This window comes from Gymnoscopelus braueri (genome assembly GCF_963280865.1).
Source record: "Gymnoscopelus braueri genome assembly, chromosome: 10".
NCBI lineage: Eukaryota > Metazoa > Chordata > Actinopteri > Myctophiformes > Myctophidae > Gymnoscopelus > Gymnoscopelus braueri.
The window spans coordinates 20,884,738-20,902,222 of NC_137611.1; the positions used below are offsets into that span (position 1 = coordinate 20,884,738).

A 17,485-nucleotide genomic window follows, 5' to 3' on the forward strand; every position below is an offset into this window, starting at 1 on the left:
GACGATGATGACAAACTCCTATTGTATTGTCTCTGTGTGCCATAGGACAAAGAAGGCCTTCCCAGCATGCCTCGGACACACCCGGACATTTATTTTTTATTGATGTGTTATTGAGTTGGCAAATGCGTTATGGGTTTTTATTGTGATTAATCTGTGTCGTGTTTTATTCAGCCTTTATGTTACATGTGTACACTGGTTGAAACCATGGGTAATTGTTGTGGGAACCCCCTCCCTTCTGTTGCTCAAGCCGCTGAGCTTTGTTTGAGCATTTTGCCGCATTAAAACCCATTTCCACATGAAGCCGTGATTCCTTTGAATCTTCAACCCACCGGTCATTACGATATTTCTTTCACAGGATGATACTAATCCAGCCCTAAGTCTCTTCCCCACTTCAGTTGGCTGTACCACCTGCACTGTTGCTGATGAACCACACACAGTGCCTGGAGAAACCGCATGGCTCTGCCTGACACGGGACTATGTGTGTGTGAGAGGTGGGTTCCGTTTCCCACGACAAGGCCAAATCTCACTAAAGTACCGTTTATCGCTCATCTGGGTTTAGTCTGCATTAGTGACGATCTCCCTTTGAGAAAGGCAAACAACAGTGGTCTCACGGTCTAGTCGCATGCAGGTTGAAGACATACCCATGCAGCCTCAAAACATTTATGGACGACTGTTTATGGTCTTGGGTCAGTGTTACAATAATCTGTGGCATACATCTTAATAACAGTTTGGAGTGGACCATAAGCCCTGCCCCAAATATTTTAATTACATGTTATTCATAATGCACTGTGGCTTTGCTTATTCCTCCCCCTGCACAGTTGGAAGCACACACTTCCACTTACCTTTGAGTGGTTGATTTAGAAACAATAGAGGTTTTTACTTCTTTCTGGTAGTATTTAACATAGAGGAAGTATTAAAGGTATAATTCAGTTTTTTTTTAAACTTTGGATGTGTTATCAAATCACACATCTTGAGGTTCTGTTCAAATGGAATCATCTTGCCAGTAAACAAAAACAGTTACTGGCTAGCCGATTCCTGTTCTATGACGCACGTGTGATGGGTGCCAATTTTACAGTCCAACTGGGAAGATAAATAAAGTAGTAGCTTATTAAACAGATCTTTGTAGATTAAAACATACCAATGTTGATCGTGTCTCACAGACAAAGAGGACAGTGTGCACCAAACCTATCAACTCTACTAAATCTATGAGCTGAGTGGCATATGGCATTTAAGGGTGAATGACCACAGAGTAATATTGGCTAATTACTGACTTGTCTTCACTCACTTAAACCCAATATACTTCGTTGACCGGGATCCCCAGGGTTCTCTACTTGGCCACCTCCTTTCTTCCCTCTACGGCGTCAACGGCAAATATGTTTGTGGACAATAGACGGATCTACAACACAACGCATTGCGCTGTGAGCTTGTAGATCGGTTATTTTTGCAGAATGTTCACCTATTATGACATGGAAGATAAGGGTTCGCTAGGGTTCACTTCGGGGTTCACTCACATTGGCTGGCTGATTACATACTTTTTTGTGATCTAAACAAGCACGCTACGCTATGCTACGCTACGCTACGCTACAGACAGACAGACAGACAGACAGAGAGACAGATCTTTTTGATCCTGCAAGGGAAATTCAGTTGTCACGGCAGCAGCACGGCAGTATGAAAACACGGAGCAGATAGAGACGGAGTAGAGAGATACGTCCAAGCTTAAAAAACAAAAACCCTTAAGACCTGGTCTGAAACTTCTAGTCTAGTCAGACCTCAACTGCAGTTCTGAGTCAGATGTAGATATTGGCCCTGAGAGGACTTCTTCCACAGGAAACCAATTTCTACATCTGCTGACACAGACAGGATGGAGTCGACCGCACTCCACACCTGCAAAGAGAAGCAGGCCACAACCAGGCCCAGCCTGGCCAGTATAAGACTGTGGGTTACAGCTGGCCTTGCATGGGCACAAGGAAACCTTTCTTTTCAGAACAGGCCTGGCAATGTCACTGTGCGGCGAGTGCTGGCCCAGATGCTTGGTGAAAAGGTGCACTTTGGATATTTTAGATTGGGATCAGCTGCTCTTCTGGAATGAACTGGGATGTAATTAAAGCCTAAGTTATACTTTGTCGATTGACCATGTCGCTCGCCGACATGGTCAATCGACAACTTGCCATGTTTTTTCACTTGAAAATCGACGACAAGCGACGTGGTCGTACAACAAAATATAAACTAAGCTGATGTCTGACTGTGGGCATTTGAACAAAAAGTCCCAGTTTATCTACAGTGTGTGTATCTTGCCACCATGGATGATTGGGAGAAAATATTCAGTCATTTATTTTATTTTATGTATGACAGAACACCCCAGTCACACTTCAGCCTTCCTGCTTCGAAATTGCTCTCTCAAATATTTGCCCATCATTTCGCCTTTTTCCCCTGAATGGTATCAGTTCTGACAGCTTCCACAGACCCACCAGTAAGGCATGACGTTCCCAGAAGAGATATCCTTATCACTGGACACACCCATGAAGCCAATGGGGGGGGGGGGGGTCACATAAAGTACAGACTGTATATACAGTACAATGTCGCTCCAGTACTACTGTTCCCTCCCTACTGTGGGGGATACATTATGTTTTGTAATCTACAGTATGAATATCAGAGCTTATTGCAGTTCATTCGCCAGGAGATGATCTGTGGGTTTAGGTGGCTACAGTTTCGTTCTGAGGCAAGAACAATACAAAGAACAGTAGCATGTCAGAGAATAGACATGGGAGAGATACTCCTTAATGCCATTTCAAATGGTGACGACAATGACTACAAGTCAGTGGACAAAGGCAAACTTAGAAAAATGTACTTTCTCTTCATTGTGGCTTCAGGCGTCTGACATTTACCGTAGGAACACCGCGGAACAAGGAAGCAAGAAGCTGCAGTAAGTCGTTAACTTAAAACACGCGTCATAAGACAGAGAGAACATTTCGTGCATTTTCACACACGCCCATGTCTCAGATACACGTCCTCTTTGAACCTGGAAACCACACTCGCAGTGTAACGCGCCAAAGCGTTGAAGTCAAAGGGTGCAGCCAGTCACTGACGCTGGGATGATGCAATTCTAGTGGTGGATGAGGGCAGCTGAACACCTACTGAAGGGTGGGCTGAGCATCTTGCTGTGTGCTGTGGAACAGCGATATGCTATCAGGAGCAACGCAGGGTCAAGCTTTTGCTAGCCAGCCGGGGGCTCGCCTCACATGGAGACGTCGACGGGGCTTTCATTCAGAGAATTAGGGTTAGGACCTGCTCCACATACACATTCCAAGGTTTTGGAAATAAGTAATTCGCTATTTAGTTTCCTTATTTCACAGATGTTAGAATTATTAATTTTGTAATAAACATTATATGTTCCTTTCAAAACCAAATATATTTGTATTTCATTTTTTTACCCGGATATTGAAATGGAGCATACTTTACGCAAAAAAGTAAATTAAGTTAATAATTTAATCCAACAAGCAAAACTGAGTTTTACACCGTTTCTGTGCCACCTTGCACCTTAAACAAACTTAAAACTCCAGTCCTGCACTGCAGACTGCAACTGCAGTGGTTAATAGAATAACAGTGACCACTAGTGGCGAATCTAAAAAACAACATGAGAAACTGTCGCTTGAGTAAAAAAAGAAAATAACATTTATTAGACAAACATGTCAGCCTCACAGTTTCAGACATTTGTTTTTCCTGAAGCGACTCAGTTTAATAACACACTTATACATAATTCAGTGAATCACGCAATCATCTACTCACACATATGCACCCAGATGCGCACGCACACGCACACGCACACGCACACGCACACGCACACACACACGCACACACACACACACACACACACACACACACGCAAACACACACTCACAGAGTGCCCCTCATTACCTGACATACTGTACACATACATCCTCACATCTGCAGATGAGCGTGATGGTTCTTTAGTGGCTGGGCCGATAGGGGAAGGGCATCCCTGACTGGAAAGGCTGAGAGGGGTACTGGGGCTGGGAGGGGTACTGGGGGTGAGGCGAGGGGTGGCTGGCCAGGGGTGTGTGCGTGGGGTGCGATGCGAGGGGTGTGTGCGTGGGGTGAGATGCCAGGGGTGTGTGCGTGGAGTGCGATGCCAGGGGTGTGTGCGTGGGGTGCGATGCCAGGGGTGTGTGTGTGGGGTGCGATGCCAGAGGCGAGTGAGAGGCGTGGGGGCTGAACGCCAGCGGCGGCGTGTGGATGTTGTTGTAGTACATCACTGGGCCCGACATCACCAACTGTAGCAAACTGTTGACACAAGAGGAAGGAAACAAGCACCCACACACAAAAACACACACACACAGACACACAGATACAGGAAGCGAGTGTGAGTGAGACGAGATGCTTAGGTAGATAGATATGACTTACAAGGGCAGACTGCACTGCGCGATGTAACATTAAACTACAGACATCACTGCAGGCATTCAGCAAACTCTCTCCACATTTTGCATTAAAGCACATTTACATATTATAATAAAGGACATTTGCACGAAAACATGCAAATGCAATCTTCTTGTTGTCACTATATCAATTATTAACTTAACTTAGTTAAGTTTAAGTTTGCTTTAAAATCATCCTTAAAAATAGTGTTCAGAACGAAGGTGATGTTTGAAATGGCTAGTCCCATGCAGTTGTTCTCAACCTTTTCAGGCCCCCAAAAATAATCATATTTGAACTGGGGACCCCCCACCCTAAAAAGCACTTGGAATTGTAGGAGTTGAGGCATTACATTTTGTTTGACTCAGATAAATATTGTGAAAATAGCAGATCTACCAGCTCACAACGCCTTACGTTGCGAGGCGTTGAGAGCTTGTAGATCGGCTATTTTCACAATGTTTGCCTTTTTCTTATATGATAATTTGGCCGATGTTTGACCAGTTTTTATAGTATAGTTTGTTGATTACTTTTGATGCAGTAATGGTCTTTTTTCCTTTCTTTTCTTCTTTATTTTTTTAGGTATTAAAAAGGTCTTCTTAAAAAGTCCTTAAATTGTCACTGTACTGTCATCTGGGGGACCCCCCCCCCCCCCCATGTGAGGGACCGGGGGTCCTGACCCAAAGGTTGAGGACCACTGGACTAGTGGGGTGTAGAACAGTGAATATAGGTGCTGGTTCTTACTTGTTGTGGGGGAGACGGGAGCAGATGGCCCTCAGGTCCTCTGTGTGAAACAACAAGACATCACCATGAGAACAATACAATCACTGTCCAATCAGTCTCACAAAATTGTCACTGGGACTTTTGTAACTCTGTAACTTCATAATTTATTCAGTAGGTAGACAATCGATAAGTGAAGAGTAATCAAACCCCCCGACTTTCCAATCACCAATTAAACAATATATATTAAAAGACTTGCACACATTTTCATGATTTTCCAAAAATAGCAGATATACAAGCTCGTAGCGCGGCACTCGGTGCCGCGCTACGAGCTTGTATATCTGCTATTTTTGAATAGCCAAAGTGTAAAATAAGGCTTTTTAGCTCAAATGAAAAAGTCAATTATTTTCAGAATTTCATTACTTTTTATAGCCAACGCAAAAACAATGATGGAAAGAGAAGATAAATGTGACATCGTCACATGAGTTAAAGGGGCTGTTAATTGAAATGTTTTTGTTGAAATAACTATTAAATAGCTCTATATTCTCGTAGATAAAGCGATGTTCAATAACAGGGGTCTCCCCGTCTCTCCTGCTCTTTAGTAAACAGAAAATACATGTTCGGGTCAGGTCAGGTCAGGCTACAATTATTTGAAAACTTCAGTTACTAGTTACTTTGCAGATTTAGATTATTATTACAAAACATACATTAACCACTTCAACCCTAGAGTATATGCATTTCGGCCATTTGAAAATAGACGATCTACAAGGTCACAATGCGTTGCGATGCGACACATTGTGAGCTTGTAGATCTGCTATTTTCATGTTTTTTTTTTACATTTGAAAACTTGTGAAATGGGACATTTTGCATAATGAGTACTTTCGGTACATGTTGATGCCAATACTTTTAACTCAAGTAAAATTTGAATACAAGACTTGTCACTTGTAACAGAGTGTTTCTGTATTGCAGTATTGATACTTTTACTTAACTCATTCACAGGAGCCGAGATACAGAATTTTTAAGTTTTAAGTTAACAAGGAAGCGGATAGGAGTCTAGATCTTCGAAAAATCATATCTCCTTGGTCTTTGGGTCAAAAAAAAAAAAAAAAAAAAATACGTTTTTACGTTCTTGGCAGAATTGGTAATTGGAAATAATTACGTTTTTTACGTTCTAGGCAGGGAATGAGTTAAAGGAGGAGTTCACCCAAAAAATTACATATTTTCTATCAATTACACACCCCACGAAGCCTTGATTTCATGGATTTATTTTAGTTTTTGTGGCATTCCTAAGACAATAATTTGATGACTGTGTGTATTTCCGGTAGGAGACACAAATAATCTACTTTGTGTCTCCTACCGGATACATTAGCCGGTAGGAGACGGGAATCAAATTATTAGCTTAGGAATGCGACAAAAACAAAAAATAATCCATGGATTCAAGGCGTCATAGGGTGTGCAATTGATAGAAAATAAGTCATTTTTTGGGTGAACTCCTCCTTTAAGTAAAAAAAATGAGTACTTCTTCCACACCACTGCTAACTGAAACCCTTCCTCTCACCTCTGGAGCAGAGCAGCGCTCCGCTAGCCATGGCCACCTGGAGGGCTTGTGCCAGGCGGTCCAGGGCCAGCTGGCAGAGCGTGTGCGCCTCGGCGGCCGAGCGCGCGTGTTTATCGGCCTGGTCCAGCAGGCGGGACAGGTCGTTGGTCAGCGCGGCCAGGGGCTCCAACTGCAGCAGGGCCAGGCGACCGAAAAGCCCCTTCTCGTTCAGTATGTTAGGCAAGAGCATGAAGACCTGCAGAGGGAGAGAGAGAGAGAGAGAGAGAGAGAGAGAGAGAGAGGGTGGGGTGTTACCGACACTAACCAAGACACGCTGACTAGAACACCAATTTTTGGGTCACGCAAGTGAATACCCTGTTATTATTTTTTTCTCCTACATTTAATTTTGAATTATTATTTCAAAAGATTTTCTCAAAAAATCTAAATGTTTTCATAAGTGCCATTAACGTGTTTCACATGTTTTTACCGCTATGGCGCAACGTGCCAATGACGTGTTTGACGTGTTTTTGGAAAAAAAAATGAAAAAAATATATATATATATATATATATATATATATTTTTTTTTTAAAAAACATGTTCAGAACCCAAGATATCATTATCTGAAGATTTGCAGCTCCATCCACTCCTTGTTTAACGTATAACGAAAAAGGCTGTATCTCGCTTCCTAAGCACTTTTTTTTTACTTTGAAAAAAACTCTGGCACTGGGACAACATAATATAGAAATAATTATTGCTTATCCGTTTTTGTTCTTTTACATACTCATAGGTAGTACAATTGAGTGCCAGAATTGCCAAACGTATTCATATATTGGGTCTCGAGCTAAAAAGTTTGGGAACCACTGGTGTAGAAGCTTCCTTAAATGCAGTATGCTGATCTGTAATGTATAGGGCAGTTACAATATGGAACACATTACCAACTATGATCACTAAAGCAGCCAAGTTTTAAGAAACTCCTTAAAAGACACATGCAATGTTAATTAACTGACCTGAATAACCTCGATGGAATTTAATGGGTTGCCATGCTTAGTTTTTTTTTTGTTGACTTTTATTGTCTTGAAATGTTTTTTTTAGCAAGACATGTTTGTATTCTGTGGTGTTATATGTGATATCTATTGTTATGTTTGTTGTGGACCCCAGGAAGAGTAGCTCTGCTACTTTGGTGGCAGTTAATGGGGATCCGAATGAATAAAGAATAAAGCACTTTCCTGATGTCTGCTTCCAATTGAATAATAGTATTTTACCATAATTTTGTGTTACTTTATTTTACCATCATTTTTGGATCAAAATTAAATCACACAGATTAACACATCCACCGCCAAGGGCTAATCTCATAATGTACTCACCAGTGCCAAGGTTTTATTGTTGTTTTTTGTTTTTTTCAGGTCGCCATAGGCCCCGTTAAAATCCTTTAGATTGCGTGATCCACTGTTTGTAAACAACGTGCACATGTTCTGGTGTCTACTCGTCGAGACCGCGTGTCAAACGGAGCCGCCATGTTTGAGTTCTGACCGTTTATGTTAACATGGGAAATGCGAGGATGAAAAACTACATGGTTTTACAGGGCTTTTTGTGTACGACTTAGAATGGAGGCCGACGGGAAACAAAAAACGGGATCGCACTTCCGGTCGACTTCCAGTGGTGTTACACTGAAAATCGTCCCCCTAGAAAATTGAAAAAAGTTTTTTTTTTCAAAAAAAAGGAAAAAGCACCGCAGCCCGTAGGCTACGGGATCGGCGCTTAACCGTTGGATTTAACGGCCCGTAGAACTACGGGCCCGGCGGTCTATGTGTTAACACAACAACTGAAAAAAGAATCGAGAGGTGACCCAGTTACAAAAATAAATGCATTCCACACCAAACGATCCAATTTCTCCACAGACGCACGTACCTGTAGGACGCTCAAATGCAGCGCAGAGAAGAGAGACCCCGCCTCCGGCTGGCTCTCCGTCGTGCCGTTGGTCAGTGGCGGCTTCTCGTCTCGTCTGAACGCCAGCGGGGCTTTGACGCACCAGCGCACCAGCCCTCCCAGCGGCGTGAGGTCCAGGGAACTGATGGGCGGGCTGCCCGAGAGCGCCGTGTTCAGGAAGTTGACGAGGACGAGGCGCGGGTCGTCTTGAATCCACGTCACGATCATCTGGAGGAGCTCTATAGGAGGGGTCAGCTCCTCTACACGTGAAATAAAAACAGACACACACACACCCACGCATGTCTTAATAAGATGGAAATAAGATTGTGGGTAAAGATTCAACCGTAGCAAGACTGAGGTCACAACATGCTCCATTCAGCTTCACTGAATGCAAAAAGTATCTAGAGGAAACCATACGGGACGTGAAATTCCACCGTCAATCCAATTCAAACCTTTAGCAGAATGAAGAATTATTTTTGATGATGATTTTTTTGCCCCTTCGCTATTCAATTTTGTCCATTGTCCTGGGTTATTTTTAACACAGTAAAACTGGGAAAGCATCAGATTTGTTTGCATTGGCTATTCAAAAATAGCAGATATACAAGCTCACAGCGCGTCACTTTGTGTGACAACTACCGATTTAGAAGGCATTTGTAGAATCGGCCTCAGGTCTGAATGGGTTAGGGACCAGTCGAAATTTACAGAAGGGGGTCCCTGGAGGAAAATAGGGGAGGGTCATGCCTTTCTGATTTTAGTCCAAGGGAGGGTCAGCTAATTTTACTTTGAATCCAAGGGAGGGTCAAGCAATTTTGAATTGATTAAAATAGTCCTGTTTTTTATATACATTTTTAGTACAGCAGAACAGTGGTCAATGACCCCTCTCTATTTCAAATGATGATTCAAATCTAGTAACACCTTGGTCTATTTAGAATCAATGACAGACAGTCGTTAACAACCCATCAACGCACAGCAAGTGCGAACGACCCAGTCAAATCTATTCAGCGTCTTAACGATGGTGGTTGAACAATTAAGCAACACTTCAACAGGTGTTCGGACTAGAGAGATGCATTATCCCAATTTCCAACACAGAGATATCCTCTTTTAAGTGTGTTTTTGTGGTACATCAAGGTAAACACAGGCTTTTATTTGATGTATGATGACGCATCAATGTTGTCAAGTTACTTGGAAGTCGGATGTCTGACTCGGAGTCGGATGTCCGACTTCCAAGTAACTGACAACATTGATGCGTCATCATACATCAAATAAAAGCTTGTATTTACCTTGATGTACTAAAACCTCCCTTAAATACACACTATGCTGTGTGCGTGTGTAAACCTGTCATCCTTGAGTTGAATTTCCTTTCTGTTGTCACGCACATTAACAGTATCCACCATCGATAAACTAAAATATAATACAAATCTTCACTTTCCTACTTACTAAATGCATGGTCAGGGACCACATGCAATACCTCCACGGACCACCAGTTGAAAACCCATGATGTAGGCAACAGTGTAGTCACCGTAGTAAATAATTATGGGATTCAATGGGTTTCCCACATGTAAGTTTAGAACACTGTCCATTCTGCTACCACTACAGACACTACACTGTGCATTTAGCAAGACTGACTACAGTAATGTTCTAATCATTGTGGAAAGCAAAACATCGGTCAAATTATCAGTTTTAAATGTCATGTTGTTGTATTTGATGAGGAGGGTTAGTGGTGTCAAGAAAACACTAATTTCACGATACATACATGATGTTGGGCATATGATATCGATATGTTCTTTTCTCATGTATCATCAACATTGGCCATCATCTTTAGTTTAAAATAACAATTACAAAGCACTTTAAAAAACAATTACAAAGTGCTTTGTACACACAAATAAATACATTTGTGCAAGCTTAAGGGAGAAGTGAAGTTCTCACTAACTATAAACCCATTGTTTCAGAGGACAGATAGACGCTAATATAACAAGTAAGACGCGCGAACGCGGTAAGCGAACGCAGCTCGAAAACTAAGGCGTTTAAAAAAAAAAAATACCAAAAAATTCTGCGTTAAAAGGAGCATCTAAGAAAAATAAAAATTCACCCCAAATTGTTTTTGAATGTTTTTGAACAATTCAACAAAGTGTTTGAAGTGCCTGTTTCACCCACTTCCGGGGGGCGGAGCAAAAATCCGAGGCCGAAGTATTTGTTCGTAGACCCCGACTTAGGGGGGGTAGAAAAAGTTTCGGAGCGATTCGGGCACTTTTCATTTAACATGGGGTTTCAATGGGGAGTTTTTAGGAGCCTTCTCCGGGGCGTGGCTTCCGGGGGAAGGGGCGGGCTTAAACGCAACCTTGACAGGTGTGTTCAGTTTTCAAAGACCTTTCATTTGATGTATGGTACGTCTATATTGGACATTTACTTGGCTGCACACAGCTGCACATAGGCAGTGCACACAGACACACAGACACGCAGAGTCACAGACACACAGACAGACACACAAGCCAAGCACGGTTTCATAGTAAGCTCCACTTGCGCGGAGGCGCGCCTTCGGCGCGCCTCCTTCCGCTGCGTTCGCAACTAATATAATATAATACAATATACTGTAACACTGCATAACTATAAATTCCACAAACCTCATATTTTTGTCATCTGGACTTGTAATGTTGCACCAGCAGGTTGTTAAACCATGATAACCCTGTCATGGTCTACGGCTGCCTGTGAGCATTGTATAATGCAGGGTTTTTTTAGGCCAAGGACCCCCTATCCGACAGAGATGAAGTAGGGACCCCCAGTAGCCCCGCAAACCAAGTGCAGCCTAGTTATTTCCAACAGCTAAAAAAAACAATATAATAACTATAATACCAGATACAGTACAATACCATGTAAACAATCTTAGATTAGATGTAGGCCTATTTGAGAGTGCAGACTGGCATAACTGCTTTGACGCATGTCACATTAACGAGCGTCAACGAGCATCAGCTGACACACAACACCTCCCCTCTGCAGTGCTTGAAACTGAAAGCGACTGGAGTCTGTTTCATTTCTCTCCAAAATATCTTGAATATGATGGAAGACATGATTAATAATTACTGTGATTATGATAAGCTTTACATTTCGTATCAGACATACACCATACAGTAAGAACTCCTATAACTTTCACCGGCAAAAAAAATAAAGAAAATAAAAATAATTAAAAAAATATTACGATACAGTATGACATCTTGACAATACCTATCGTCACATTTTAATACCACGATAGGCTATATCGTGACACTCCTATAGGCGGGGAGAGTTAATCTTTTTTTTAATCACTTTTTTTTTGTCAAAGGGAGGGTCATGGCATTTTAGATCAGGGCACATACATTTTCTCCAGGGGTACCCTTCTTTAAAAATCGACCTGTCCCTTAAACAGAGCTATCCTCGCACTCGCAAGATAAGCATTGGTGTACCTGAGGTGAAGTCGTAGAGGTTGGCGACGGCGGTGATGAACTGGCAGCAGAAGCGTGGGCTGGAGCTGTGGATGTTCTGCAGGGTGGACACCGAGCCGGGCACCAGGCTGCAGTAGTCGTCTACCAGGACCCGCGCCAGACGCACGCAGAACACACGATGGGTCCTCTGCAAGCAGACAGGGGACACCCGGCCAAGTTACACACACACACAGGAACTACATTATGAGCACACACATGCCAACACACACACATGTACAGTACACATGCTCACAGACACACACAAGAGATTTTTTGCACATGGGCGCATGCACACAAAATAGCACAAATGCAAATAGCTGCTACCGTACATTATGAGTTTAATAATAATTGTGAAAACAGTGGGGACTTGCAACTCAAACTCACTATTTGAATGCTCCAAGTGCTCCAACAGTAGCCTCGCGTAGCCAAACTATATCACTGCGTGGATATGAGTCAAAACAATGGCTCTGGACGCAGTTGGTTAGACCTACAACTAACTACCACTCACAGTCTCCCATATTTGAATACTGTGCCCTGATTGGTCACCCCAGACTTCGGGAGCAGGAAATGGATTCACAACGGAGCGGTGCCATATCCAAATCGTGAGGGCATTTTTTTTTCTCGCACTGGCAGATTCGTCTGGTCCCAGGCTACTCCAACAGCAGATACGACGTTTCAACCCTTTCGGTCTTTTTCAAGCATTTTATTACTATATACTTGAAACGACGTCGTATCTGCTGTTTGTCGCAAATAAAAAACTTGGGAGCATTCAAAAAGTGAGTTGCGAGTCCCCGCTTTGTTTTCATGATTCTGTTCTTCCAAGACACGGAGGATGTGCGTTATTTTTTTCTTTTTTAATAATACTTGTGTCACCTTTAGTTGTTGTTCAAGTATTTGGCCAGTAAATTTGCACATACCTAGAGTGTGTGCTCTCTGTTACCCATCCCAACTATTATCCCCCGATTTACACTTGGTTTGCATGTCCTGAAGCGCACAAGAAATACATTTTGTTTTTGTCGCATTCCTAAAGCCAATAATTTGATTACCGGCGGAAAGATGCTAATGTATCCGGTAGGAGTCTCAAATGAGACTCTTTGAGTCTCCTACCGGAGAGACCGCCGGTCATCAAATGAAGTCATTTTTTGGGTGAACTACTCCTTTAACCCATTTAGACGTGGAACGCATCTGTGTCACTTTTTCATTTGAGCTAAAAAGCCTTATTTTACACTTAGGCTATTCAAAAATAGCAGATATACGAGCTCGTAGCGCGGCACCGAGTGCCGCGCTATGAGCTTGTATATCTGCTATTTTTGAAAAATCGTGAAAATGTGTGCAAATCTTTTAATATATATTGTTTAAAGGGATAATTTTAAACTCTATTCTTTGCTTCTGGGGGGTCCCTGGAACAACATATTTTGAGATGGGGTCGCAAATACATATCATTTTGGGGGTCCTTGACATGAAAAAGTTTGAGCACCACTGATATAGAAACATACGTTTTTTCAGAAAACTGTTGGGATTTAGAAAACATTTGTAGAATCGGCTTCAGGCCTTTAACGGGTTAAGCTGGTTAATCAATTCATTGATGTACAAAACAAGAAAATAACCAAAATAGTCACACAGCCCTATACTGCAAACACAAAGCCTCACCTGCAACCAGGTAGCAGCACATTCCAGGATGGGCACCCTGCCCACGGCCACCGCCATGGACACCAGCTTGCTCAGTAAAGCCATGCGGCTCTCGTCCGCCTGGTCGCCCTGGAGGCTGAAGAGGGCGGAGAAGGTGAGCTGGCGGACGGCGTCGCGGCTCTGCTCCTGGAAACAGCTGCACATGATCTCCAACAGCTGCAGCTCCTGGAGGGCACTCATCCTCTGGAGCACAACACACACAGAGAGAGACACACACAGGACGTTGGTTCTCAAAGTGGGGTTCCGGGGACCCCCAGGGGTCCTTGAGGGAGTTCCAAGGGGTCCCTAGCTAAACGATGGATAGTTAGGAACCAAATGGACCCTTATGGTCTGCAACTCTGAGAGTGTGAAAATGGAACCTAACGGGTCCATTTGGTTCCATTTGTACACTCTCAGAGTTAAATTAACAATGATTTTACGATATAAATTGGGGTCCCAGAGAAATGCCATTAACTGGGGGTCCATAGCCTAATGCATGTCAAACTGGGGGTCCTTGAAATTAAAATGGTTGAGAATCACTGCTAGAGCCTTAAAAACCTTCTCTTATAAGGGTCCCTATGGCGTATCTTTTCAAATGGGGGTCCGCGGGCTAGTAAGTGTCAAGTTGGGGGTCCTTGACATGAAAAAGTTTTTAGAACCACTGACCCGGCTTTCAGAACCCAGACTCACAATAATGTCAAACAGTCAGGGTGGGGGGCAGGACGATGTGACTTCAAATCAATATCACTTATTTCAAATATTATTGAATTAATGCATCACGACGCATTGTGGGCTTGTAGATTGACCTATTTTAGCAATTTTTTTACGCCCACCATCGTACAACGAAGTATGATACAGGCCCGGCTTAACCCATTAAGACCTGAGGCCGATTCTAAAAATGCCTTCTAAATCAGTAGTTCTCACACACAGATTTTTCAAAAATGTCAAAAATGGCGGATGGCAGTAGCGTACCACTATTACACTATTACTCTGGCAGTTAGAAGAGTTAAAGGGATATTTCACTTTCAAATAAAATAAACATTAAAAATAAATATTTTTAAAAAATGAAAAAAGTTATGGCAAAATCACGGCCCCCTCACACATTAGTAGGACACTCTAATGCGTGAGGGGGCCGTGATTTTTCCATTACTTTTTTCATTTATTTTTAATATATTTTTTAAATGTTTATTTTATTTGAAAGTGAAATATCCCTTTAAGACCGGGAAAGCATCTGTGTCATTTTAGATTTGAGCTAAAAAGCATTATTTTATACTTCTTTGGCTATTAAAAAATAGCAGATATACAATCTCATAGCGTGCCGCGCTACAAGCTTGTAGATCTACCATTTTTGAAAAATCTTGAATATTTTTGCAAATCTTTGAATATATATATATATTTTAAAGCGACCATTTTTAACTCAAATCTTTGCTTCCGGGGGTCCCTGGAACAGAACATTTTGACATGGGGGTCGGCGGTCAAATACATATAATTTTGGGGGTCCTTGACATGAAAAAGTTATTGAGAACCACTGATATAGTAACATAAGTTTTTCAGAAAAAGAATTCACTTGTAGAATCTGCCCTCAGGTCTTACTGGGTTATATTTGCCCCAGCCCCTACATCTTACCCTGGGCGGGGCATTCCTGTCCTTGGGCGCGTGCAGGATGAACTCCTCCACCAGGTCCAGTGTCTTGGCGTCGACCTGGGCCGGCTGCCTGTTGGACTGCACCAGGTTGTTGTTGTAGATGTCCAGGTGGTAGAGCAGCTCCTTGGCCGCGCTCAGCACGTCGCGGGGCAGCAGCGACTGACGGATGTCACCCATCGCCGCCTAAGGGACAGTCAGGTTATCGATATTAGCGTTGTTTTTATGTACAGTACAAGCAGTGGTGGAAAAAGTACTCAACTTCTTTACTTAAGTAAAAGTACCAATACTGCAATATAGAAATACTCTGTTACAAGTTAAAGTCCCAAATTCTAAATCTACTTGAGTAAAAGTACAAAAGTATTGGCATCAAAATGTACTTAAAGTACCAAAAGTAAAAGTACAAAAATGTTTGAAAATAGCCGATCTACAAGCTCACTTTCAAATAGCCTATGTATAAAATAGGGCTTAGGTGGTTAATGTATGCATCATAATATCATCATTTATATCTGAAAAGTAACTAAAGTTTTCAAATAATAGTAGTGGAGTAAAAGTATGATATTTGCCTCTGAGATGTAGTGGAGTAGAAGTAAAAGTTCTGAAAATTGGACATACTCAAGTAAAGTACAAATACCTCAAAATTGTACTTAAGTACAGTACTTAAGTAAATGTACTTAGTTACTTTACACCACTGAGTACAAGTGCAGTACATGTTGCGTTAGTTGCGTATCGTTGCTGTCGGGTGGAAACCTCGTATCTCCGAAACCGTTACTTTTTAGAAAAAGAAAAAAAAAGAACCTGTGTTTCAATGGATTCAATGAAGTTATTATTTCGTCGCATGCTTTTGTTAATACTTTTCAATGGTTCAATATTTACTTTCTTGACAGAAAGTAGCTTATAACGTGTCTATGGTGGATTTTTATGAAACAAAAACTTTGCAAAGAGGATAATTCAAGCTTTCCATTCAGCTGCAATGTTGGTGAGTTTAACTTTGTTTAATACAATCAGATAGGACTTTTCTGTTTGGATGAATGGGCTGTCAAGGGTTGGTATTGCAACTCTAGCAATTCCAGATATTAAAAATAGAATCTAAGAGTTGCTTGCGGGGCTACTGGGGGTCCCTACTTCATCTCTGTCGGATAGGGGGTCCTTGGCCTAAAAAAAAACCCTGCATTATACAATGCTCACAGGCAGCCGTAGACCATGACAGGGTTATCATGGTTTAACAACCTGCTGGTGCAACATTACAGCAGTGCTACCAGAGGACTGCTGCTGTACTGTCTGTACTGTACAGTGTCCTCCAGTGATTCACGTTTGTTACACCGAAATTGGTGACCCATCGCATTATGTCACTTCAAATCGAGGGAATAACGGGAGCGAGAGTTAACTTTGCATGAAATCTTATGTTTACATAGAACGTGGAAATGTTATTTAAGTATTATTACATTTAGAAGATTAACTATGGGTTGTAAAACAATTTCATATCAAAATTGAATTAAAAAGGCCTAAGGAGGCATTATTCCCAACTCTCCATACACACACTACATTTCCTCAACACAAAATTATACATGTGATAAATAAGTCGTTGTAAATAATGCTTCACTCTGTTCAGGAGTGAAACATTACAACGACCCCTGGGGGTCACATACTTCGATAGGTCAACATTCGCGTTGTAACCACTAGCTATAGGCTAATAGCTATCTTGTTAGCAAAATCAGCAACATATATCGCACGTTATCGCGACCTGTCGTCGCACACATTATGAAGAGCTCAGATGTAGTGGGTTGGGTTTAGCTCACCTTCACACTGTAACGAACGTCAGAACAAACACAGAGCTGATACAAAGTGAGTTAGTGTGTAGTTGTGTGTATACAGTATAGAAACACCACGACAATGAGCCTCAGTCAGCCTACTACTGGCTACGGAAGCCTGTGAGGGACATGATGAACTAGTCAGTTTGACATGTCAGTCTGTTGTCTTGCCCCAGATTTAATTATGACAAATAAACAAGGGTAAAAAGTTAATGGCTATCTGAAGACATTATGCAAACTATTAATAATAATACATAAAAAATAAGTTACATTAAATACGGATTATAAAAGTCCATATA

At 42.0% G+C, this 17,485-nt stretch overlaps 1 protein-coding gene across 1 annotated transcript; it reads right to left on the minus strand.

Moving 5' to 3' along the window:
• Nucleotides 1-3,649: 3,649 nt before the first annotated feature.
• ints15 (integrator complex subunit 15) lies at nt 3,650-17,295 on the minus strand. Its single transcript, XM_080439243.1, has 8 exons — nt 17,175-17,295; nt 15,361-15,561; nt 13,717-13,938; nt 12,049-12,214; nt 8,594-8,871; nt 6,707-6,941; nt 5,173-5,212; nt 3,650-4,302 (listed from the first exon to the last, which is right to left on the minus strand). The coding sequence occupies exons 2-8, from the start codon at nt 15,553-15,555 to the stop codon at nt 3,969-3,971; spliced, it is 1,470 nt and encodes a 489-aa protein (XP_080295369.1). The 5' UTR covers nt 15,556-15,561; nt 17,175-17,295; the 3' UTR covers nt 3,650-3,968.
• Between the last annotated feature and the right edge of the window lie 190 nt (nt 17,296-17,485).